The sequence below is a fragment of the Lissotriton vulgaris genome, chromosome 10, assembly GCF_964263255.1.
Source record: "Lissotriton vulgaris chromosome 10, aLisVul1.2, whole genome shotgun sequence".
NCBI classification, from domain to species: Eukaryota; Metazoa; Chordata; class Amphibia; order Caudata; family Salamandridae; genus Lissotriton; species Lissotriton vulgaris.
The window spans coordinates 453,713,960-453,737,585 of NC_141698.1; the positions used below are offsets into that span (position 1 = coordinate 453,713,960).

The following is a 23,626-nucleotide window of genomic DNA, read 5'->3' on the forward strand; positions in this document are numbered from 1 at the left end:
AAAAATGGAGTTGCTTCTAGCCGTGCTACGTGACATTTCTTAGAGGATCAACAATTATTCTTTGACCTCTTCCTCCTACTCATTTCAGCCTAGGATTTTGAAGATTGCCAAAGTGATTCGCTCCTGAGATCCAAAGAGGGGGGGCCCAGCCCGGCCTTGTACATGCTCCGATAGGCCAAACGGATGCAGGCTGAACTTATGGAGGGCGCAGCGAGTACAAGCCCCGCTTCCTGAGGGATGGTGCAGCCAGGTGCCAACTGATCCCAAATGATCCACAGTGTCAGGATGTCCTGCATTGTGGGAGGCCCACGCTGAACTTATGGGCCATGCAATGAATAGAAACCTTGTGTCCTGGGAGCTGGAGCAGGCAAGTGCAAAGTGGTCTTGGTGGTCCGCAGGCTATGCTGTGTCAGGATGTCTCATGCTGCGGGTGGCCCGCACTGGCCTAATGGGCTACGTGGTGTGTAGAAGCCCCGCCTCCTGGGGGCTGGTGCAGGCAGGTATATGCTGGTCCAGTGGTCCGCAGGTCAAATTGTGTCAGGTGGTCTGTGTTGGTAATACTCAACAATGGGGCGCAAGTCTGGGTGAGAAGTGGTCACAGTATAGAGCCCTGAAAGGGGTGAAGCAGCGACTGGGAACAGTGCTGGAAACTAGATATGGTGTTGCGTTCTAATCTAGGACCCTGATCAATACTGTGACCTCATGCCCCTATACGGCTATAATCCATTTATTCCCCTAAAATGGCATAAACGATCAAGAGTGATATTTCAGAAACTCGTCTCTGGCCTAACACGATCAGAGCCACATTTCAGAATCTCTTCCTCTGCAGCTTCCTCTGCAGCTCATTAGAGCAAATGACACAGCAGAAGCCACTATCTAAGATTCCTAGATTACACTCCGAGTTCTTCAAGAAGATAAAACTCAGCAACCTGGGAAAACCCCGCTTGCTATGTTTTGATTAGTAATAGAACTCTAATGAGCACTGAGAGACGATCACTTCCTAGTGACATCTTTATTGACGTCTTATGTCCAAAAACTTACGTCAAACCAGGCACCTTTCAGGTATAAATATTACCAACGTTGCCTTAAGCAAACGCTGTTGTTACTACTGCCGCTACTGCTGTCTCAACGACATCGATGATAGCGATGGTGTGGTGAACATAGGAGCAGAACATCTGTCCCCTTCAGAGCCCAGCAGATGCAAGCTGCCCACGGACGCTGCCCCTCCTCTTCCTCGACGCGCTGAGAGAGACGCTGTCTTTTCTCCTGCCGAGAAATCCAGCTCCGGCGTTTCCAGCCTTCTCTTGCGAGTGACTGGGATATCGAGTCCTGGAAGGAGATACAAGACCTCCAACATTCTATTTCAGAGGTATGGTGTTGACTAAACCCTTAGAGAGAATTCTTGAAGCAAACCTTGGCAAAACCAACTTAACTAAAACTGCTACTTACTTACTCCCTCCCAAGTATTAGGCTTAGGTCAGGTACACTGGGGTAGGCGTAGTTAGAAGCACCAGTTGAGTACGTTAGCTAAATGTATATATGAATGTATATATGTTTTATTCATTCTAAACCATTGTCTGGCTAAGAAACCATATCAATGCTTTTACAGTATTATTTCGCAATCCTCATTTTACTGTATGCACTTTTTATAATAACAAGTCTTGCAATTGTGGCAATTCATTTCTCTTGTATGAGAAGAAAGACTGTTCAATAAATAATACCTTTAATTGAAAACGCCCGTCTCTCTTTTCTCTGCATATTGGTGAAAGTAATCTGCACAAAACTGACTGAGTAAAATAACTGTCTATTGTTTCACACGACTCTAGAGATTGACTCTTATTCTAAGGAGCAAAGTTATCATGTTTATGCGGTTGTTGGAAAACTGAATCCCTTCTTGTCTGTACCAGGGAAGCTGATCACTTCCTATTCAGTCAAGAAAGTTTCCAGTGACCTCTGAGCTAGGTGGTAACAAACCCAATTAAGTTTAGCATAGTCAGTGGAGACCTGGAAGATCCGCACTTCTACGTCTATACTACTGTTTATGTTATTCCAATGCGCAGGGCCTACTGGGAAAATGGGAACTACACTACATGGCGCCCAACGTTTGGTAAGGCGATAAAACTAACGCAAGACGTTGGAGTAACTCAGTCGTGCTTTTTTTCACACCGACCCCTTTCTACCATAAATACTCCAATAGACGTCTGGAGTGGGTGAAAGGTTAAAATCCGCCGGAACTTAGTAGGAAGAGATTCCTATGTAAAGCTCTGGTTTATTCAACGTTGAAGGATACAGTATTCCAAAATATTGTGCACCTAATCTTTGTCTCCTTGGAGACCTGCTCTACAAAACCTTTCTGACAATAAAATGTCAGACACTGAAATCATAACCACTGGGGGTGCAGTAGATGCGACTCAGCAGGGTCCCGACGGGACTACTGAACCGGGTGGAATAATAATCCCGGCACATTTAAGAAAATCTATAACGTCAAAACTTATAGAAAATGGACTGACCACACAAGGTGGCACAGTCGTCTTCGTGATAGAGGCACACAAATATCGGCAGACAGAGGTATTCTATTCTTGGATAAAATTTCCGCACGAGTTCCACTATTATAAAATAGGGGATCCACCGGAAGAGTACGCTTCTTTCGAGGAGATTGAAATCCCATTAAAATTCCAAGAGCACCTGCTCTGGTTTAAAGGCGCCCTAAAACACAATGATCATATTACCAGGCTCGGTCCACTAGGTAGACCAGGAGCAACGTGGCCGGTTCTAGCCAGCTACACACCACATCCAGACATTGCAAAAATGTCTAGAGAAGAACTTTTAGCACAGCTAAAAACATTAATTAAAATACATAGGTAATTAGTCCAATATGTAATGCAGACTGCTACAGTCCAAACAGCTGTTAACATACCACAGCTGACCCCTCATCAGGGGAACACAAATAAAATTACACCACAGAACATACAATCATGTCTTGGTAAAACACCCATAAAACGGGAACAGATTCCTTTCTGGTTAGCGCAGAAAATTACTCAAATAGAGGCAGTATTTCCGAATACTACCCCTATTGAGAAACACAGGATTCTGACCATCTGCCTTCCAATGGGGGTCGCACCACACGTGGAGGACTGTGACACTTGGGGTACAGTCTTTGCTTCCATTTACACAAAAACACATGGTGTTCCGTCAATGGCGGTAATACCAGAAGTGCTAAAACAGATTCATAATGAATACGGTCCAGAACCTGCTTTTACTCTTGGTATGAAATTACTGAAAGACTTCAAGCAGGTCTCGGCTATATTATTAGCCAATATAAAAGGAGAAGCAGCATCTGTGGCGATCCGCCAGAAATTAAAGGAAACAGATATAACAGATCAACCAATTGAGCTGGCCAGAATCATAGAAAAATGGTATGAGGAACTAGGTAGAGACAGCTTAGGTGGAAAACCAGTAAAGCCCCAACTGCTCGAAAATCCTGAAAAATTATTTATTAAAAATAATTCAAACACTCCTAAAAAGAGCTGGGATGGAAATAAACAATCCACTCCCAAGGAAAAAGTTTTCCAGTCCAGAGGAAGGTCTCCTCGACAGAGGGAAAGAACTCCGACTCAAGATATAACCTTAGAAATAGGGATAATTTGAAGAAGCCTGATAGATATCAAAGTATTGATACACATCCCTCTTGTTCTTTTTCGCAGAAATCGGAAAGAAGAGGGCGGTCAGACCCAGGAGAGCACACCAAGTCCAAAGACAAGGAACCTGCTCAAAGTAAAAAGTTACAATTTCCAAAAAAAGAAGGTAGCCAGTATTAGAGTAATCGAACATGCCGAGAATACTGAGGACACAGTTGAAAAACGGAGAGTGGGCACAGACAATGCTAGACAGTGCAGTAGAAATCACCATAGCTCGCAAGATCCTGATGAGTCATCTGGAGACAGTGGACACGAATGAATACATTCAAGTAGAAACTGCCGACACCAGAGTTAGCGAGCCCCATAAGATATATGAAATAACACTGCGTATAGAGGGTGATAAGACTAGGAAAATAAGGGGTCTATTTTGGGATAAACTCTCAAAAGGCTATGACATTCTGTTAGCTGAAAAAGATTGGCCCCCAGAGTTTGTCAGGGAGTGCTCTCGTGGCGAAGAAATGATTATGCCTGCCTTCTCGAATCACATTCCGATTCACAAAAATATACTTATGCAAGGAAATGGGCAGTAGCCCAGGCACCAGCATTATATAAAAATCATGTAGGATGGGATGAGGACTCTCCTCCTCACAAAATCCAGTTAAAAAGTCAACCAACTGCACAAAGGCAGTATCCCATTAAGCAAGAAGCTAAAAAACAAGTCAGGGAGATTTTAGATCAACTTGAATACCAGGGGGTGATCAAAACATACACCTCTCAAATGAACAATCCTTTGTTTCCTGTCTCCAACCCAGACAATTCATATCGTCTAGTTTTGGATTACAGACACCTTAACGCATTTTGCAAAACATTTGCAGTACAAAATTCGCATAGTGCTGCACTAATGAATAACATAGTTAGGAAAAAATATAAAATGACATTAGACATATCTAATGGTTTGTTTTGTCAAAACATTGCACCGGAAAGCAGATATTTGAACGCTTTTTCAGTAATGGGGTCACAGAAAAAGTTCTGTAGGCTCCCACAGGGATTCAAGAACAGCCCAGGACTATTCTCAGCCAGAGTAACAGAGTTACTACAAATATATGATTATGAGGCATTATCTTACGTAGATGATATCTATCTCACAGACGACGACTTGGAGACTCACTTGAAAAGAGTGAACACCATTATACTTCGGTTCGCAGCAGAGGGTTACAAATTCAACTTTAAAATGTCAAGAATTGCCCATCTGACAGTATTATTTTTAGGATACGAATTATCAAGTGAAGGAAAAAGCCTAGCGGACAACTTCTTAGAGAAGTGCGCTGTACTCCAAGCACCAAAAACGCTGAAGAACTTACAATCGATTCTAGGCTTCCTGAATTTCGGTAGAACTTACATTCTAAATTATGCGGAGAGGGTTAAACCTCTCTACGTACTAATTAAACGTGATTTTAAACCAATCAACTGGACTCAAAACACACAGTAATTTTGAGATCACTGCAAACAGACATGTTAGCAAAAACAAAATTAGATACACGTGACAACACAAGCAATCTTGTAATCCGAGTCAACCCAGGAAGATGCGGATTCACGTACCTGACCTCTAATGAGGGAGAAAAGGTACCAATTTCAATTAAATCACACTTGTACACACAAGCGGAAAAAACATTCAGTCCAACAGAAAATACTGTGAAAGCAGTAGAAACTGCATTAGCGAATGAACAAAAACTAGCACATGGCAAAAGGATCAATATCCTCACAGCGGAATCTGCCTTCGAGGCGCTATTCAGCCCAGTAAACCTGCCTACAGCGTCACTGGATCCGAAATGGATACAGTGTGTAGATTCTCTTGGAGCGGAAGATGTGAAATACTATTTGCCCCGCAATTCGAAAAACTAAATGATTTGACTTATGAAGAAGAATATCCTCTGCCAATCAAACGTCTGCCTCTCCCACAGTACACCTGTATAATCTATACAGATAGATTCGTACAGCATTTCAACGTAGAGAACAAATCCTACGAAGCAGCCTGTGCGATTGTTAAAGGTCGTTGGCTGTGCGGTAAATTCAGACCGAAAATAACAAAAACTGAATCAATGAGAAACTGTTCGGCTCAGAGAGCTGAAATCAGATCTTTAAAGATGGCCCTTAAAAATGCAGAACGTGAATTCCCGACACTAATCGTGTGCGATTCGCATTTTTGCATCAACTCTTACAATAACAAGTTACAGAGCTGGATTGAAAATGATTACAAAGATGACACAGGTGCCACAATCAAGCATAAAAGGCTTTGGAAACAAGTAGCTCTTTTACAGAAAGAACTACAAAAGACTCACGTGATACACACTCTGAGTCATCAACGTGATGGCGTTCACGTTGCAGGGAATTCATTGGCTAATACAGCCACAGCGGAAGCAACTAAACCGGCTTCCGTAGCCACAAAAAAGCGTTCAGAAAAACACATAGACGGGGAAACCATGCTGGCAGTAAAAACGTCCGTAAAAGGCGACTGTGCAGCACTACCCGTGAACTATCCACTCAATTATGCATACGTAATTGATGTAAACTCTGTTGCTTTTGCTCGAATCCCTGGAGTGGGGGATAGGGTAATTCCAAACATGAACAGGAGAGGTTTCCTATTACAGGAAGCACATATGGGGTTGGGTCTAAGACACCAAACAATCAGGGACTCTCTGAGAGAATTGCAATCAGAGTACTGGTGGCCGGAAATGAGTGAAGGAATTCATGATTTTGCAAAAAACTGTGAAGACTGCAACAGAGATCGCAGTGGAGAACCGGCCAGTGTAGTGTCAGAAACCCTAATAGACAGCATAAGGCGATCTATCCGCGCAATCAAACAAGAGAAACGCGTCCCATTGTATATCATTAAGGCTAAACACACTTAAAAAATGTGGCCCCAGCGCTCGGCTGACGCCAGAACGGTTATAAAAGATCTGCGAGTCTTTATCAGCACATACGCAATTGCCATGTTCCATTCTGACCAGGGTCCTGCTTTCAGCTCTCAAGCTTATAAGGAGGCCATGGCCAGCATGGGCGTTGGCTTGCGGTATTCTTGTCCGCCACACCCCGAAGGGAACAGTGTGGTAGAAAGAAAAAACCGGGACATAAAGCAATCTATAACAGCGAAGGTATTAGGTTCAGGTGCTGGGTGGGTCAAACATTTAATAAGTGTCCAGTTAAGCCTAAACAACTTGCCAAGAAATTCTCTAAAAGGTTTCAGCCCATACGAACTATTGTTCGGAACTAGAATGCAAATTCAGGACTTAGATAGTCAGGTATCAGTGGTAAAAGATAAGAAAACAGACCTTGACATCAAAGATTGTTTGGCTGTTTTACAGGACTTGAACGAAACAAGAAAATCCTTAAGCAACATAAAGTTAAAGCAACAGCCAGCTACCACTGACGAGGCACCACCAGCCCCAGCAAGGCCTGTCTGGATTCCAAAGATTAGGGATCTAGTCAGAGTAAAAATAGCGGTGAAGAAGGAATTTGGGCCTTCTTACAGAAAAGCAGTACCTGTCTTAGCAATCAACGGAACAAGATCAGTAGTACTACCGCCCCTTGCTGGTAAAAAAGAGAACAGAGTTGTATCAATCGACCTGGTAAAACCACAAGCATGTGGCCTATAATCAACAGTAGGCCCAGTGGACGCCCGAGAAACAACAGAATACCCAAACTTGCAACAATCCAAGAGGTTCAAACTGAAAGACTAATCACATTCGATAAGCCTGCAGTGCACAGAGAGGGACTATACAATAATGCCATGGAACTCGTGCCTCTTGAGACACAGATTGAAACAGTTCGTCAAGAAACACCAGTCTACAATGATTTGGCATCAGAATGTGCTACCGAAAGACAAATTGAAAGAACAATCCCAACAATTGACAGAACTGCCTCTGGCTACTTCATCAACTTCGATAACTTTTCTGAGGATCAAAGCAACCCCGAAGTGATGCCAGAAACAAAAAAGACTTTTAAAGAAAAAGCAACAGAACTCTTTCATCAACTCAAGGAAATGTACCTTATTTCTCCATGGTTAGAGTTCTGGTTTGGACTAGGTGTATTTTTCCTCCTGCTTTGGCTCATCATGGTACTTTGTTTGGGAAAATTCATTGAGGGAAAATACAGTACAATGGACACAGCAAGTCAGAACATCAACTTAGTCCTCAAACCACACAGATCATCCCACGTGAAGAAAAGAGAACTGTCAACAGTAAATGTCACAGCCATTCCAATACCCGGCGGGGTAGTATGGGACAAAACTGACTATGTAATATATGGTCCGGTCGAAATCCTGAAGTATCCTCATCAATTCAAGGTTTCATTAAGTGACTTTGTAAAACCTAGTGCATTCTCTGATGATTGGGACTTTGAAAGCATTAATAATATGATGTCTGATTTAGTAATGTCAGCAAGATTCACAGAACATGATTATTTGCAAGGTTCGTCTAGTTATGAACAGATGTTCTGCTACACACACTATGGTGATCATTACTTGCATAAATCTGCACAGCCTAGAAATGTTTTTAAGTATAACCAATGGGAACATTGTGCTACACCACCTAAAAGCAGTTCTAAAACATTCTATGAGAAATTCCAGTACTTCTCAGGGTTTAACACCAGTGATGCAGAAACGTTTTATTATAAACTGTTAGATAAAACAGGATTGAAAACAATGCTGACAAATACTAAATTGATATATTCAGAAGCATTTTATGAAAAAATGATGACATTTGGTTTTGATTATTGGAAAAATAACATTGAAACAAAAACAATCTGGGGTACAAAAGATTGGCAGGTACAAGGCATAGAAGCACTATTTCGAGCCTGCATGATCCCAGAACAAATAATGTTTTTAAATGACACAATCCAACAAACAACCTGTCTTGGCTTAGCTAAGATCAAAGACCTTAACAAACTGTCTATTCCAAAGCCAATACCTGAAAATGCAACGACAGATATTGAAATAGACGTATCTAAAATTTTACATTTAAACAGAACACATCCTGATTGGAAAAAGTGGTTAATCTGGCCTACTGACACAAACAACTGTCAAGATAGATTTCTGAGCAAAACACAGGGGTTAACAATGACCAGACAAGACCCTAGATACTCCCAGAGACAACATCCAGGAATAGTAACAACATACAGTGTAGGGAAGCTGTGCCTTGAGTGGCTAGAATCATCCATACTGGCTGAAATTAAGCAACACTTATCTTTACTTAAAGATGGTGCTGATTTGCGCGATTTTATTATGGGACCACGCAAACAGCGTCAAAAGCGTTTCATAGCGACCAGTATATATGCGACATACGGCGAGGCTTGGAAAGTCACACAAATTGAAACAGCTGAAAAAATACGAGAAATTGATCATATTAATTTGGAAAAATCACTTTCTGTAGTGGACAATGGGTTAATGACTCTGTCCTCCAGAATATATTCGTTGGACAATATTGTATCATCTGCCATAGATATAATAGACAAAGACTTGTTAATGTTACAGCATGGCCAGTCGCAATTGCGTTCTATTGTACAGTTAGGCTGGACGCTGCAAAATCTTCGTTCAGGCTATGTGCCTTGGCGTTTAATCAACACAACGTCATTGTTTTCCATCTTTAACCTTACTGATAAACAAATCAGCTTGGCACAGAAAGGAGCAGACTATACAATCCTGAGCATCGAAAAACTTGAGAGATTACCTTTGACAATGTCAGAAAGTCCTGTCAATGAATGGATAATACACGGGATTATCACAATTCCGATAACAACTTTCCGATTTAAAAACTGCCTTGAATACATACCTACTGGCCAGTATGAACGATTAGGTAAAGGATACATTAAGTCAACATGGATATTACCATATACACACACATACTATAGTGACAGCAACAAAAATGTATTTCTTAGTGGTGAAAACTGTAAACATTCACTAAGCGGTATACTTTTGTGCCAGGGTATTAATTTACACGGAGCCTGTGAAGGTAATTCTAACAACCTTTCATGCCACCAACATGTCACACCTGCAACGCAGATAGAGCCTTTCTTTAAGCAACTCTCGAATGGGAGTTACATTCTAAGAACGGATCGCAGCTGTTGTGGCCTTTTGCCAGGGAAAGCATATCTCGTACACGTAACTTCCATGGTCAAATGCTGTATGCAAGCATTGTTTCCAAACGGCCCTGGAGACACTGAGACTCCCATATGGCCTCGTTTGAATTTCTCTTCTATACGAGTTGATACTTTAAGCAGAATGAAGTCTGTGCTTTTGCAGACAACAGTGCCCATCACGTCATCAAAAGAGACGTATGAACTCCAAGTTGCAAGGACAACATCAGAGATTCATGACCTTTTATCAACAAATTGCCCCTTGCATTTCACAGAAATGCTTAGCCAACTCCTTAACATGTCTAGTGCCACAGGCATCCCAGGCATATTTAAGACGATTTTTACGGGACTGCTAACACCATTCAAAGCAATTCTGGGAATCATTCCTAATTTTGTCCATTCAGTCTTTGGCAGCATACCCCTATTTTTGGGACTTGTAGCAGGCATTTTATTTTTGACCCTCCTGCTCCGATATGGCAAGCCAAAACTCAGACATGACTCCGACAAGGATGGAAGAAACGATCCTAGCAATACGCTACCGGGACCGCATAACTAGAGTCCTTGGATTGGCCAGGCTGAGAGATCTGAACATGACCTGGTTTCTTTCATTCAGACCTATATGGCAGACCTGCATCTTACTTGTGCTTCGATGTATGCTATGCGGAGATGAGTGCGTGTTGGACATCTGTCTTGCACTTCCATCAGCAGTACCAATGGATATCGATACTTTGCTAAGTCCTATAACAGCTCACGGCTACCAATCCTGATGACAGCATTCGTTGAGACTCCTGTGCTACGACTAGGTGGTGACAGTGGAGCGAAAAATAAAAGCAACATCACCCAGGTACGACCTTCTGTGAGCATTGCTGATCCAGACTATGATGATAGCAATCATTCTCACACCTGCCAAGTTACAGCGTTATCGAACATGGTCGAACTGTCACCTGATTTTGTAGACCAATTTTTTGAGAGCCTGTCTGATATGATGTTCTACCCCGAACAGAAACAATAATTTAGAAAAGCAATCCGACACACAGCGTTCCCATGAACTCTGAATTCGGCCTTCAGTTTTGATCAACAAAAACTGCTGAAAAGCGTTGGAACTCTATTCCCCCGTTCAACAAGAATTTTTTTTAATTGAACACTTTTAAAAAATATTTACCTTTTTTCTGGCACGAAATTCTTTGCTTAAAGTAGACCTATTCATAAAGAACAGTAGCTTCTATTTTTAGGTAAATCTAGAGATATAATCACTTTACATCAGCCTCTAGCACATTTTATAACGAATGCATTTATATGTGATGAAATTATCTCGCCCTTCTTTTCTGTATTAAGAGATATTTCATGTGTAATTTTTTTTGTTGCAAAATCGTTCATTGATTACATATGCTATAATTTTGAATGATTTCTATGCTTAAAGACGTACAGTATATTCCATGTATTTCAAATACGCCATTTTCAAATGCATATATGTATTTTGGGGTGGGTAATGTTACACATGCATCTTTTGCTATAGTTTTTAGTAAATTGATGGACATAAATTCGTGGAGTGGGTGTCGCGTTCTAATCTAGGACCCCGATCAATACTGTGACCTTATGCCCCTATACGGCTATAATCCATTTATTCCCCAATATTGGCATAAACGATCAAGAGTGATATTTCAGGGGGGAGGAGCTTCGCGCGGATTCAAGATGGACGCGTGAGCACAGGGCTCCTGAGACCCTCTTTGCCTCCCGCATCTATCCTGCCACAAATCCTGATTTGATCGATGGGTACTTGTTGACTATGCCCTGCTGATTCTGAGGACTTTTTCGGAACCGAAATCGGACGCCGTGATCCGGACTTGCCGCATCCTGAAGTTTGTGGCCTACATCGTAGACCGTCCCCGGCCTTGAGTCACCGAGCTACCCAGGTGGCAAGTCAACAACAACGGCCTGTTGGGCACGCCCACAGCCCCTGAGGTACTTTCGGTTTCGTTTTGGGCCATTGTCGCAACGCTCTACGGCTGCCCCATTCGTCTTTTTGTCCTCGCTACGGATCCTGAATCTGCTCTGGTTCTTAGCCTTCCTGCCCTTGAGGTTCATCGAGAGCCTGACCATTTTGACTAGATTGCAACGACTCCGTGGGAGTTCGAAGCCCACCATGGCGGGCAAGTCAGATGCCGAGAAACGGAACACCAAGGGCATGCATCGTGGGGGCCTCATCCAAACCCAGACTATTGAGCGCTACACTCGCCCGAAAGGGTCCCCAGGTGGAGCGAGTAAGGCTCTTGAAGGGACCGTGGATGGCACCCCGCCGTCTGAGAAACCGACACTGAGAGACATCATGGGCGCCATTACCAGTGTTCGGACCGACATGGGCCATCAGTACGAGACTCTTGCTGCCAAGATCGATACGGTGGCGATTGAGGTTAATCTTATCAGGGCTGACCTGGGTAAAACCAATGAACGGGTCAAATCTCTGGATATTAAAACTGCGAGTTTGATTACTGATGTCTCGGACCTTCAGGCTGAGGTTCGCACGCTCCGTACTTCCAACGACCAGTTTGCCTGCCGGCTGGAGGACTTCGAGGGCCGGGCCAGGCGCAACAACGTTCGCATCGTGGGGGTTCCGGAGACCCGACCAGACGTCTCCACGGACCTTCTGGTGGAAGATCTGGTCCTTAAACATCTTGCGCCTAAGGGCCTCAGTAACTTTTTCACAGTGGAACGGGCCCATAGAGTTCCCGGCGGGAAGCCGAAGCTGGGAGCCGCACCGAGGCCCATCATTGCCAGGATCTTTAATTTCCGTGACCGAGATGCTATCCAGCAAGCTTCGAGGACCACGGGTCCTACCAAATTTGACAATGCCTCGGTCAGTTTTTACCCAGACTTTACCCAGGCGGTTCAGAAACAGCGCATGGGCTTTACCGGGGTGAAGAGACGACTCAGGGATATTGGTCTAAAATATGCCATGCTTTTTCCTGCCCGGCTGAGAATCGAGTATGAGGAGCGGGCCTTTTTCTTCGATCACCCCGAAGTGGCCAGTGACTGGTTGGACACTTTGCCATCACATCGTAAGGGCGGCGAGAGCCCGGAAGGTGCTGAGGGCGGCCCAGCCAAACAGGAGGAGTGAGTCTGCAGCGGTGAACTGGTTACTTTGGACCTCTAGCAGTGGCTTTTCAATAGACTTGCTATTACTGTGGGTACCCGGGGGTGGGGGGATTCAGGTTTCCTCTTCCTCCTCTGGGGGCTTTCTCTCTCTTTTCGTAGGTTAGTTTCATGGGGCGACAGGCACACTGCAAGTTGGGGTGGCTTTCTGGTCTAATGCAGGGGTGCAGGGTGGGGGGATGTGTTTTTCGGGGTTCCCGGGGGTGGTGGGGGGTCCTTTTCTCTTTGTTTTGATCGAGGCTGCTACATTTCCTGTTGTCGATTCTGTGTGCTTCTTCCCGGGCGTGGGGGGCTGGGTGTTCATTGTCGGGATGGGGGGGGGGAAGAGCTTAGGATGCTGAGTTGGAACGTTAACGGTCTTGGAGATAGAATAAAGTGGGGTATTGTCTTGCAATATTTGAAACGTTATACCCCAGATGTGATTTTGCTTCAGGAGACACACTTGGTGGGCAATGCATGCCGTGCACTAAACAGACGTGGATACCGTATGGTAGCGCACTCGGGGTTCACTTCCGGCTCGAGAGGGGTGGGGGTCATGGTGCGTACTTCCCTCCCATTGGAGATAGATGATGTAGTGCTGGACGACAGGGGCTGCTACGCGGCCATTACGGGGCGGTGGGAAGGGAAAACTGTTTCCTTTTTGTCTGTGTATGTTCCCCCTGGCCTGCAGTCTACCACGTTTGCTGATCTGGGTGATGTGATCCTGGGGCTCCCTGGTGACATGTTGGTGGTGGGCGGCGACTTTAACTCTGTGGTCAGTGGTGATGTAGATCGCAGTCCCCCCAGGACTTTGCCTGCGGCACAGCTCTGGCTAGGGAAGCTGCTGGATATGTTGGGACTGGCTGACTGCTGGAGGCAGCTACACCCAGGTCAGCTCCAGTACATCTTCTACTCGGATGCGCACAAGAGCCTCTCAAGATTGGATTATATTCTTATACCAGCAGCACAGATGGTCTCGGTGCGGGAGGTTAGGCATTTGGCCAGGGGGATCTCTGATCACTCTCCGCTTTGGCTCACGATTGATGTGCAACTGGGCGCCGAGGGCCGAGTCGCCCCGATTAACCCCTGGCACCTCCGTAATCCTAAAATCAGGTCACAGATAGTGAAATGTATGGATTTCTATTTCGCTGAGAATGATGGATCGGTTTCCTCCCCGGTCACATTGTGGGAGGCCTATAAGCCGGTGATTCGTGGTCAGGCCCTGTCCCTCATTGCCAGCGAAAGGAGGCGTAGAAATGCCGCAGTGGTGGACCTAGAAAATGAGATCACTGACTTGGAGGGACAGGTTGGGACTGGGGACACTCCGGAGGTGTTGCATTCCCTGGCCCTGAAACAATTTGACTATAAGACCCTGGTCACTGAGGCCGCTAGGGCGATGCACCGTGAGCAACAAGGGCGCCTGTATGATGTGGGTGATAAGGCGGGAAAGTTGATTGCATGGCTGGATAAAAGGGATAGATTGAACAGAGTGGTGCCTGTTGTTGAGAGTGTGGATGGCGTTCGAGTCATGGACCCGACTGACATAGTCCGAACATTTGCCCGTCACTTCCAGGCGGTTTATGCGCCGGTCTCGGATTTGCCGGAAGAGGATTCGCATCTTTTGCTCCGAGATATCGCTCTGCCTGGCCTGTCGGACTCTGACATGGAGCTTATGGAGGCGGATTTTTCCACCGATGAAGTAGCGCTCGCTATCCGTTCACTTCGGTCCGAGAAGGCCTCGGGCCCCAACGGTATACCGGTGGAATTGTATAAACTCTGCCCAGACAAAATGGCGCCGTATCTCCGTAAGATGTTTTTGTCATCGCGAGATTTCGGCTCTCTTCCTCGTGATCAGAGACTGGCATCCATTGTTGTCATTCATAAAGACGGCAAGCCCCGTGATCAGTGCTCATCATATCGGCCGATCTCGCTTTTAAACGTCGAGCCCAAGATTCTTGCTAAGCTTCTGGCGAATCGGTTGGTCACGGTGATATCAGACTTGATCCATCCGGACCAATCTGGATTTATACCCCCACCGAAACACAGCGCTCAACCTACGTCGCCTCCATGGCGTCTTGGCGAGGGCGGGGTCTCTTCAAGAACCGGCCATTTTGGTTTCCCTTGATGCCTCGATGGCCTTTGACACGGTTGAATGGCCGTATTTGTGGGCTGTTCTCGCCAAGTTCGGATTCGGCCCCAAATTCATTGGATGGGTTCGACTCTTGTATGAGCAGCCACTGGTGCAGGTGGTGGTTAACGGCAGGGCTTCCGAGCCCTTTACCCTTGTGCGGGAAACGAGACAGGGATGCCCCTTGTCGCCGCTCCTCTTTGCGCTTGCCCTTGAGCCCCTGGCGGCATGGCTGCGGTGGGAACCATCGCTTAAGGGCATCCGCTGGTCGGCTGATTTCGAGGACCGTATATCACTCTACGCGGATGATATATTGCTGTACCTTACCTCTCCTCGTAAGTCGTTGGGCGTTCTGTTCGACGTGCTGCGTTCCTTTGGGAGGAATTCCGGTTTGGTTATTAATTGGGCTAAATCCTGTATCTATCCACTCACGGACGATGAGCTCCTTCTTCCTCGCCATTGTCCGATACCGGTTTCTAGGGACGGTTTCAAATACTTGGGGATCAACATTTCACTGGACCCCAAGACCCGCTATGAGCGGAATTTGCTGCCTCCGCTTTCCCGGCTTCGTTCGGATGTTGTGGCGTGGTGTGGCCTGCCACTATCCCCTTTGGGAAGGGCGGCCCTGTTCAAAATGATGTCTCTCCCCCGCTTTTTATATGCCATTCAAAATACACTTGATTTGGTACCTGCTAGCTACTTCCGAGAGATCGAGGGCTTGCAGAGGTGGTTGGTATGGGGTGGGCGACCACGCATCGCACTGGCAAAATTGACTTTGCCCTGGTATGATGGAGGTATCGCGCTGCCCGACATCAAGCGCTACTATTGGGCCTCCCAGTTGAGTGCTGTGAACCATGCCATGTATGGCCCTGTCCCCAAAGATGGATAGATAGCAACTCCCTTGGGGAGATTACAATCGGGCACTCTATTCCAGAGCCAACCGCAAGCATCTCACAGGCCCGACGGCAGTGCCTGAGCGAGTTTGGAGAAGCGCGACCGCCGCCACGGGCTGGACGGATAGGGTGACGAAATCTACTCCATTGTATGCCTCGGAAGCGCTAGGTGGTCTGTGGAAATCAAAGGGTTTCGACAGCTGGGACCTCATTGGTATCAGCAGGGTGGGTGACCTCTGTGCCAAGGGTGCAGTCAAGACCTTCGAGGCATTACAGCGAGAATATAAATTGAGTGACAGGGAGTATTTCCTCCTCCAGGTCCGTCATGCGATTCACTTGGTTTTTCCGGCTGGCGCTTCTGTTCCGGAGGCCTCCCCTCTTGAGGATAGAGTGCTTGATGGGCACGTCCCCGATAGCACTATATCTCTCATCTACAGGAAACTGATTAACGACCGCTCGGATCTCCTTTTGCAATTGCGGACTATTTGGACCAGTGACGGTTTTGAACTGGATGATGAAGATTGGCAGGCGGCGATTTCCTCTCCTAAGGAGGTTGCGATTCCGGCGCGTCTTAGACTGGTGCAACTTAATATATTGCATCGGGTGTATGTCACGGGCCCATGATTGATGCATATGGGTTTTTCTGTGGATGGGTTGTGTAGGCGCGGATGTGGTATGCTAGCTACCTTTTTGCATATCCTCTGGGAGTGCCCGGAGGTGGCGGCATTTTGGCGTCGAGTGCATGTGGTTATGGGTGAAGTGACGGGAATAGTGTTGTTGCCTGAGGCCAGGCGCTGTCTGTTGAATGTTTGGGAACCGAATGACTGCACTGTTGCTCAGACTCAATGGGTCACATTGGGTAATACGGTTGCTAAACGTGACATAGCCCAGTTATGGGGTTCCCCAGGGCCACCGACGTTCCTGCGCTGGAAGGAGAATATGGACTGGTCCATGTTCAGAGAGAAAGTTGTGTATGTTTCCCGCGGCAGGCCCAAGAAATGGGGTAGGATATGGGGACAATGGAATGCATACCGGGGTAAGATTTGTACCCCTCCGTTCACCGACCTTCCGGATCCACTCCTACTTCCTTGATCGTGCGTTCCCTGTACTCAGCTCTTGTTGATTGCATTGTATTGGTTGCTGCCAGGTTTCCCCCCCTGCCCTCCCCGATATTTCTCCTCATTCTCATTGACACGCGTTTTTCACCCGTCACCCACTGCCATAGGGAACTGCCAGTTTATACATAGCCATGCCTCGTTTTTCTTTTCTGTGTTTTTGTTTGTGGTTTTATTTAAATAAAATATAAAATGTGAAACCTTTCGCGGATCCTGGCTATACCACAGGCTTGTACGTAATCATGAAGTATCGCTGCCGTATCCCCGGGTTGTCGGCTGATGAGCTGTGTAACTTGATGTTGATGTTATTATGTTCGACTGACCAGCCTCCGTGGTTGTGGGTCTGTACCTGTCCTTTCTTTACATAATAAAGGTTTTCAAAAAAAAAATAAAAAAAAAATAAAGAGTGATATTTCAGAAACTCGTCTCTGGCCTAACACGATCAGAGCCAAATTTCAGAATCTCTTCCTCTGCAGCTTCCTCTGCAGCTCATTAGAGCAAATGACACAGCAGAAGCCACTATCTAAGATTCCTAGATTACACTCCGAGTTCTTCAACAAGATAAAACTCAGCAACCTGGGAAAACCCTGCTTGCTATGTTTTGATTAGTAATAGAACTCTAATGAGCACTGAGAGACGATCACTTCCTAGTGACATCTTTATTGACGTCTTATGTCTAAAAACGTACGTCAAACCAGGCACCTTTCAGGTATAAATATTACCAACGTTGCCTTAAGCAAACGCTGATGTTACTACTGCCGCTACTGCTGTCTCAACAACATCGATGATAGCGATGGTGTGGTGAACATAGGAGCAGAACAGCTGTCCCCTTCAGAGCCCAGCAGATGCAAGCTGCTCACGGACGCTGCCCCTCCTCTTCCTCGACGCGCTGAGTGAGACGCTGTCTTTTCTCCTGCCGAGAAATCCAGCTCCGGCGTTTTCAACCTACTCTTGCGAGTGACTGGGATATCGAGTCCTGGAAGGAGATACAAGACCTCCAACATTCTATTTCAGAGGTATGGTGTTGACTAAACCCTTAGAGAGAATTCTTGAAGCAAACCTTGGCAAAACCAACTTAACTAAAACTGCTACTTACTTACTCCCTCCCAAGTATTAGGCTTAGGTCAGGTACGTTAGCTAAATGTATATATGATGGTATATATGTTTTATTCATTTTAAACCATTGTATGGCTAAGAAACCATATCAATGCTTTTACAGTATTATTTCGCAATCCTCATTTTACTGTACACACTTTTTATAATAACAAGTCTTGCAATTGTGGCAATTCATTTCTCTTGTATGAGAAGAAAGACTGTTCAATAAATAATACCTTTTATTGAAAACGCCCATCTCTCTATTCTCTGCATATTGGTGAAAGTAATCTGCACAAAACTGACTGAGTAAAATACCTGTCTATTACTTCACACGACTCTAGAGATTGACTCTTATTCTAAGGAGCAAAGTTGTCATGTTTATGCGGTTGTTGGAAAACTGAATCCCTTCTTGTCTGTACCAGGGAAGCTGATCACTTCCTATTCAGTCAAGAAAGTTTCCAGTGACCTCTGAGCTAGTTGGTAACAAACCCAATTAAGTTTAGCATAGTCAGTGGATACCTGGAAGATCCGCACTTCTACGTCTATACTACTGTTTATGTTATTCCAATGCGCAGGGCCTATTGGGAAAATAGGAACTACACTACAATGGTGATTAGGGATATGGTATTAAATAGGTATGTGTCAGGAGGTAACAATGGGTGATAGAATGCCATGATAGTGGAATGAGAGACCCAGAGGGCTACGCGTGAGAGAAACAGTGATGAGAGATTCACAAGAGTCTTACTGTTAGGAACCAGAACAGGAGGGTTGTGCGCATCGTAGTCAAAAGTGTACAATGAACTGTGAAGGGTGGATACGACAATGCAGGAGTAAATCCTTACATATTCTTATAAAGCATATGTGGTGCAAGTGGTGTTGGGGAATTATATGGTGGCAGAATAAATGTTCCTCAAGTCTTCATGTCACATCAGGATGTCTTCATCTGCTCCAAATCTAAAAGATGGAGGGTAATGTGACTATTCATCCTATCGGGTGTATGGGTTCCATTTCAGGGGTAGCAACACATCAAGTGTACCGAACAAAAATGAGTTTCTTCAGGGGATGACTTTATGGTTACACGTAACCAGGTGCCATCAGTTAAGGTCTTCTTTTTCCAATCCATTTTTGGTTTCTAGTGTCATTGATTGCTTCATCTAATCTAAACTTCAAATTCAACTGCTGGATATCATTTGTTTGTAAAAAGTAAAGTGGAAAATAGCTTTATGAGGCAAATCTTGGGTCTCCCTTCCAGCACTCCTCTCATCCCACTTTGGCAAGACCTGGGGATCAGACCAATTGGGGAGAAAATAGAATTAGAACCCCTCACGTTCTATCACCGACTATGGGTGACACCCGAGCTGATTGTCAACAGAACGGAACTGAAGGAGATACTGAGTATTCCTGGTGTGGCAAAAATCCCCTGGTTCATTCACGTAAAAAAAGAATGCAGCAAGCTGGGTAAACCGAGCCTGTGGACTAACCCGGAGGAAGCTTGCCCTTTAATTTCCCATTCTGATCTAGTGAATGCCTACCGAATGAGCAAGCTAGCACAGGTGCAAGGAAACCGGTCCACAGGACAACTGACAGCTAAAATCCTATTCTTGAAGGAGGAATATTTATTTAAGGCTTTTTTAGATGACATCCATCCACACCTGACAAGGATACTTTATGTTCAGTTTAGACTGGGCACCCTCCTGCTCTGAGCTTTTCCCTGTAAATGGACGGGCGCGGTCCAGAGGGGGTGCCCAGCCTGCAGCTGGGAGGATGAATCTGAGCTCCATGTCATCTTTTTTTGCCCAGCCTATAAATCAGAAAGGAAGTCTTGGATTGTTCTTCTGTGTAGGAATGTAGGGTTTGCACACTTTTCAGAGGCATTCAGAGTTTTAAAATACAACACTTGTAAACCCATTGTATTTGCTGTATCGCAATTCTTGACCTCCATCAGGCGAAGGTGCTGGAAGTTTGTATACAAGACCAAACAGTAATACAATTAATTATTTTCTCATAACCGTTAGATCCCTCAAAGAATTTTATTTCCTCACTAACTTCAATTCACAAAAAAACAATTAAACGTGCATGTTTTTAGAAGTATAAGTCACTATCTGGTTTTATTTAGTCATAACGTGTACTAAGGATCTGACACTGCATGGCTATCTTATATTTTTAGACAATCTCATACTATTTGGCCCATGACTGTAAATATTCATGGGCTTCAACTTGGGCTTTGTTCCATCAGCCATTGTCTCTGTCTCAGTAATTACTCAACCTACATCAGCTCAAGAATTATTGGATATTGGTGGGGTGCCATTGTATGTTTGCTTCTACTGTTAGAACCATAGAGGTGCTGTAACTAGATACATGTAAACAAGTGTGGTAATTATTGCATAATTTTAAAGTGACATGATTTTTAATGTACTGTTTTTCTATGCACGCTTTTATGGTCGCTTGACCGAAATAAAGTTTTATGAAAGAAAAAAACAAAAGGGCTGTAAGCAGTGTGTCTGGCTGGTGTGTCGCAGACTTCCCTGCAGCCCCTTGTGCATGAGGAAGCCTGGAGTCTTTAGAGGATACCCCTGCCTTGGCCCAGGACCTTTTCTGTGTACATGTTAGTGCTTTTCCTTGTGCAGATTTCGGACCCATAAAGTGCTATCTAATTAATCAAAATTTAAAGCTGAGAATTTTAAACAAATGAATACATTCAATTACAGTGAAGCATATCACGCTCCACAATGGAGATAGAGAATGATTCATTTTTCAAATCATGAAAGCTTATTAAAGGTTAATCGATTACAGAAGGCAAAAGAATCATCAACTCAGTATTGATCAATAATCAATATATAAATGCATCAATAAATATAACATTCAAATAAAATCAAGGGTATAAAAGAAAGAGGACGAACTAGCATAGAGTTCCATCAAGGGAAAAAGTTTAGAAAAGTCAACTCCCATAAGGTGAGTGCCCTAAATTCCCTAATGTGCTCTAAGCTGCATCGATGAAAACTGAAAAAGCATTCTAATCTACACATAGTTCTCAATAAACAATCCAATCAGGTTAAAGTGAAATGATACTATCACATGCTCATTAGCTTCTCAGGATCTTCCCCAGTTCAGTTTTTCTCGGTGTCCTTCAAAACTCATACTATCTGTAGCAAGACTAGATACATTGACCAGCCTGTACTCTACTGGTGTCTTCTTGGCTATGCTACCAATTACAATGTCCCATGATTACCACAGAAAAAGAAAACACTCACAAATGGGAAAGAAAGCAAAGAACATTCCATTCGATAATTAGAACGTCAGCGTCACTTAGACATAAAATGCTAGTGTATCACAAAGTAAGGTGAAACCAACGTTGCCAACGCACTCGAAGTCGTGTCTTCACAGAAGGGTGTGGACAGAAAGAACGTACACGTTTGACTTCTCACTTGTGGGATAAGTATTGAGAGCACACATCTATATACGTACAACGTGCTTAGTTTGGGTAAGTGATTATCACAAGCAGACATTCAGGGTACTGGGGCTTCATCTTCAATCATCTGGCTTTGATCCAGAGCAATAGACAGAGGAGGGAAGAAAAAGAGTCAGAAGACGGAAGATGAAGATAGTTGGAAAACACTGACGAAGGGAGACAGCAGAGATGAAAAAGAACCTGCAAGAGTGAGACAAATAGGCAAGAGGTGAGTGGGGACTAGGCAGCCTTTGCATTTGGCAAATCACTGCATTCAGCAGCAATTTTGAACCTCTGCAATTATGCCTTTTTTTCTTCTTTTTTGTTTTTAATGAATCGTGTATACATCGTGCTAAATGCTAATACCACTTACTACTAATAAAAGATAGTGGAACACAGAATAAACTGTAACGGCCTTGTGCGATCCTGCTCTCTGAGCAGCAACATATTCACCCACAGGTCAAGCAGAAACATTGGAAAGAGAATTAAAACAATCCTACCCACCAGTTCGCTAACAGTCATACTGTCCGAATTTAGGGTCAAGAGACCTTCGCTGTAGCTGAATCCTTCAGGCGTTTTTCTGTAAAAGAAAAGATACTTGTCAGGGAAAGTGCAAACAGCAAGCAGATAAAACAAGCATTAGCAATGTCACTCGATCTGGCTATTGCACAATGTTGAAAGTGTGTTTACCAAGCTGCATTAGCAGAAAGGAGAGATACAACAGACACAACAAGAGGCAGCAGCAGTGAAGTGTTCTCCCAGGAGGGAAGGACAGCTGAACAGTAGGCCTGCATTCAGGTGTTTAGCCCCAGAATCAGACCAAGGGCTGTGGTGTGAACATTCTCACTGGAAATATAGGTCATTTTTAAATGTATAGTTTCAAGCCAAAGATGGGGGCGTGGAGATGGGCTGAGGTTAACAAACACCAAAGCCTCACAAAAGGTAAATCAAGTAAGATGGCCACACTCCCCAAAGCTAACTAGTCCCAATTAGCATACCTAATGACTTAATGGGTAGTGACATCACAGAAAAGGATATGAATTGATATCAGTTAAATTAGTTAGAGTATCCAAGATGAGTGATAAACTAAATTAATAATATCAAAATAACACTTTAAAAGATACAATAAGTTAAAGTTATTAATTAATAATATAGACCAAAGTTGACTAAATACAAAATCATACTTTTACACTAGAAACAATTATAATCAATGGAATGGCCTGCCCCTTAAGATACTCCCTGGATACTGCAGAAGCTACTTTACACTGAACAAATGTGGGTGTTCCTTTCAGGTTTCAGACATTCAAAAAGCATTTTTGGCCAGCATTGTTAAAGATTTATAAACACGTTCCTACTTTAGGAGTTTCAGACTTAGAGATCTGCAGAGGAGGGGACTTAGACTTGGAGAGAGAGAGAGAGAGAGAGAGAGAGAGGGGGCAGAGGGCAGAGGTAGATGCTGAACTGAAGGTAGTGATGTAGTGGAACAGAGGAGATTTGCAGATACAGAGGAGGAGAAGGCAGACTTTGATGGAAGCAGAACAGATTAAGATGAGGGCAGACTAGATGAAGGCTATGTGTTCTATTCTGACTATTATTAAAAACCCCAAGCTTTATGCTTTGACTAGCTGGCTTTGACAAGCCCTATTTGCTCTATGCTTTATTTCTCTTTATAGAAGATTCTGGAATTATTCATTATTGATTTAGCTTCATGCTAATCTCACTATTGCTTTTATTTTGTAACTCTTCATGAGTTCTGACTGACATCATTCGCGCCACATTTCTTAGGTTAGGGATTCCTTCCTTTTTGAAACGTGATGTGTGTACATTATAATATGCTCTGCACTAAATATATTTTCTATTTTCAATTCCGTAACCTGATTGATATATGATCAATAAATGAAGAAACAGATAATCTTAAACTTTAATTAGAGAATAAAACCCTTGAAAACTATTCAGACACTCATTATTGACTAAAATATGTATTTGAATTTCATTACTTGCCTGTGTTTATGAGGGAGGTCTTTTGTTCAAATTACGGTGACCAAAATTCA

General features: G+C 44.2%; 1 protein-coding gene across 6 annotated transcripts in view; it reads right to left on the reverse strand.

The window, feature by feature from the left end:
• The window catches only part of LOC147685396 (uncharacterized), a 379,028-nt gene that overhangs the window by 126,621 nt on the left and 228,781 nt on the right, over nt 1-23,626 (reverse strand). For all 6 annotated transcript variants that reach the window (XM_086941313.1, XM_086941315.1, XM_086941312.1 and 3 more), the window contains one exon: nt 22,080-22,155. In XM_086941313.1, the coding sequence (XP_086797439.1) occupies nt 22,080-22,155 (76 nt within the window). The remainder of the gene's footprint in view (nt 1-22,079; nt 22,156-23,626) is intronic.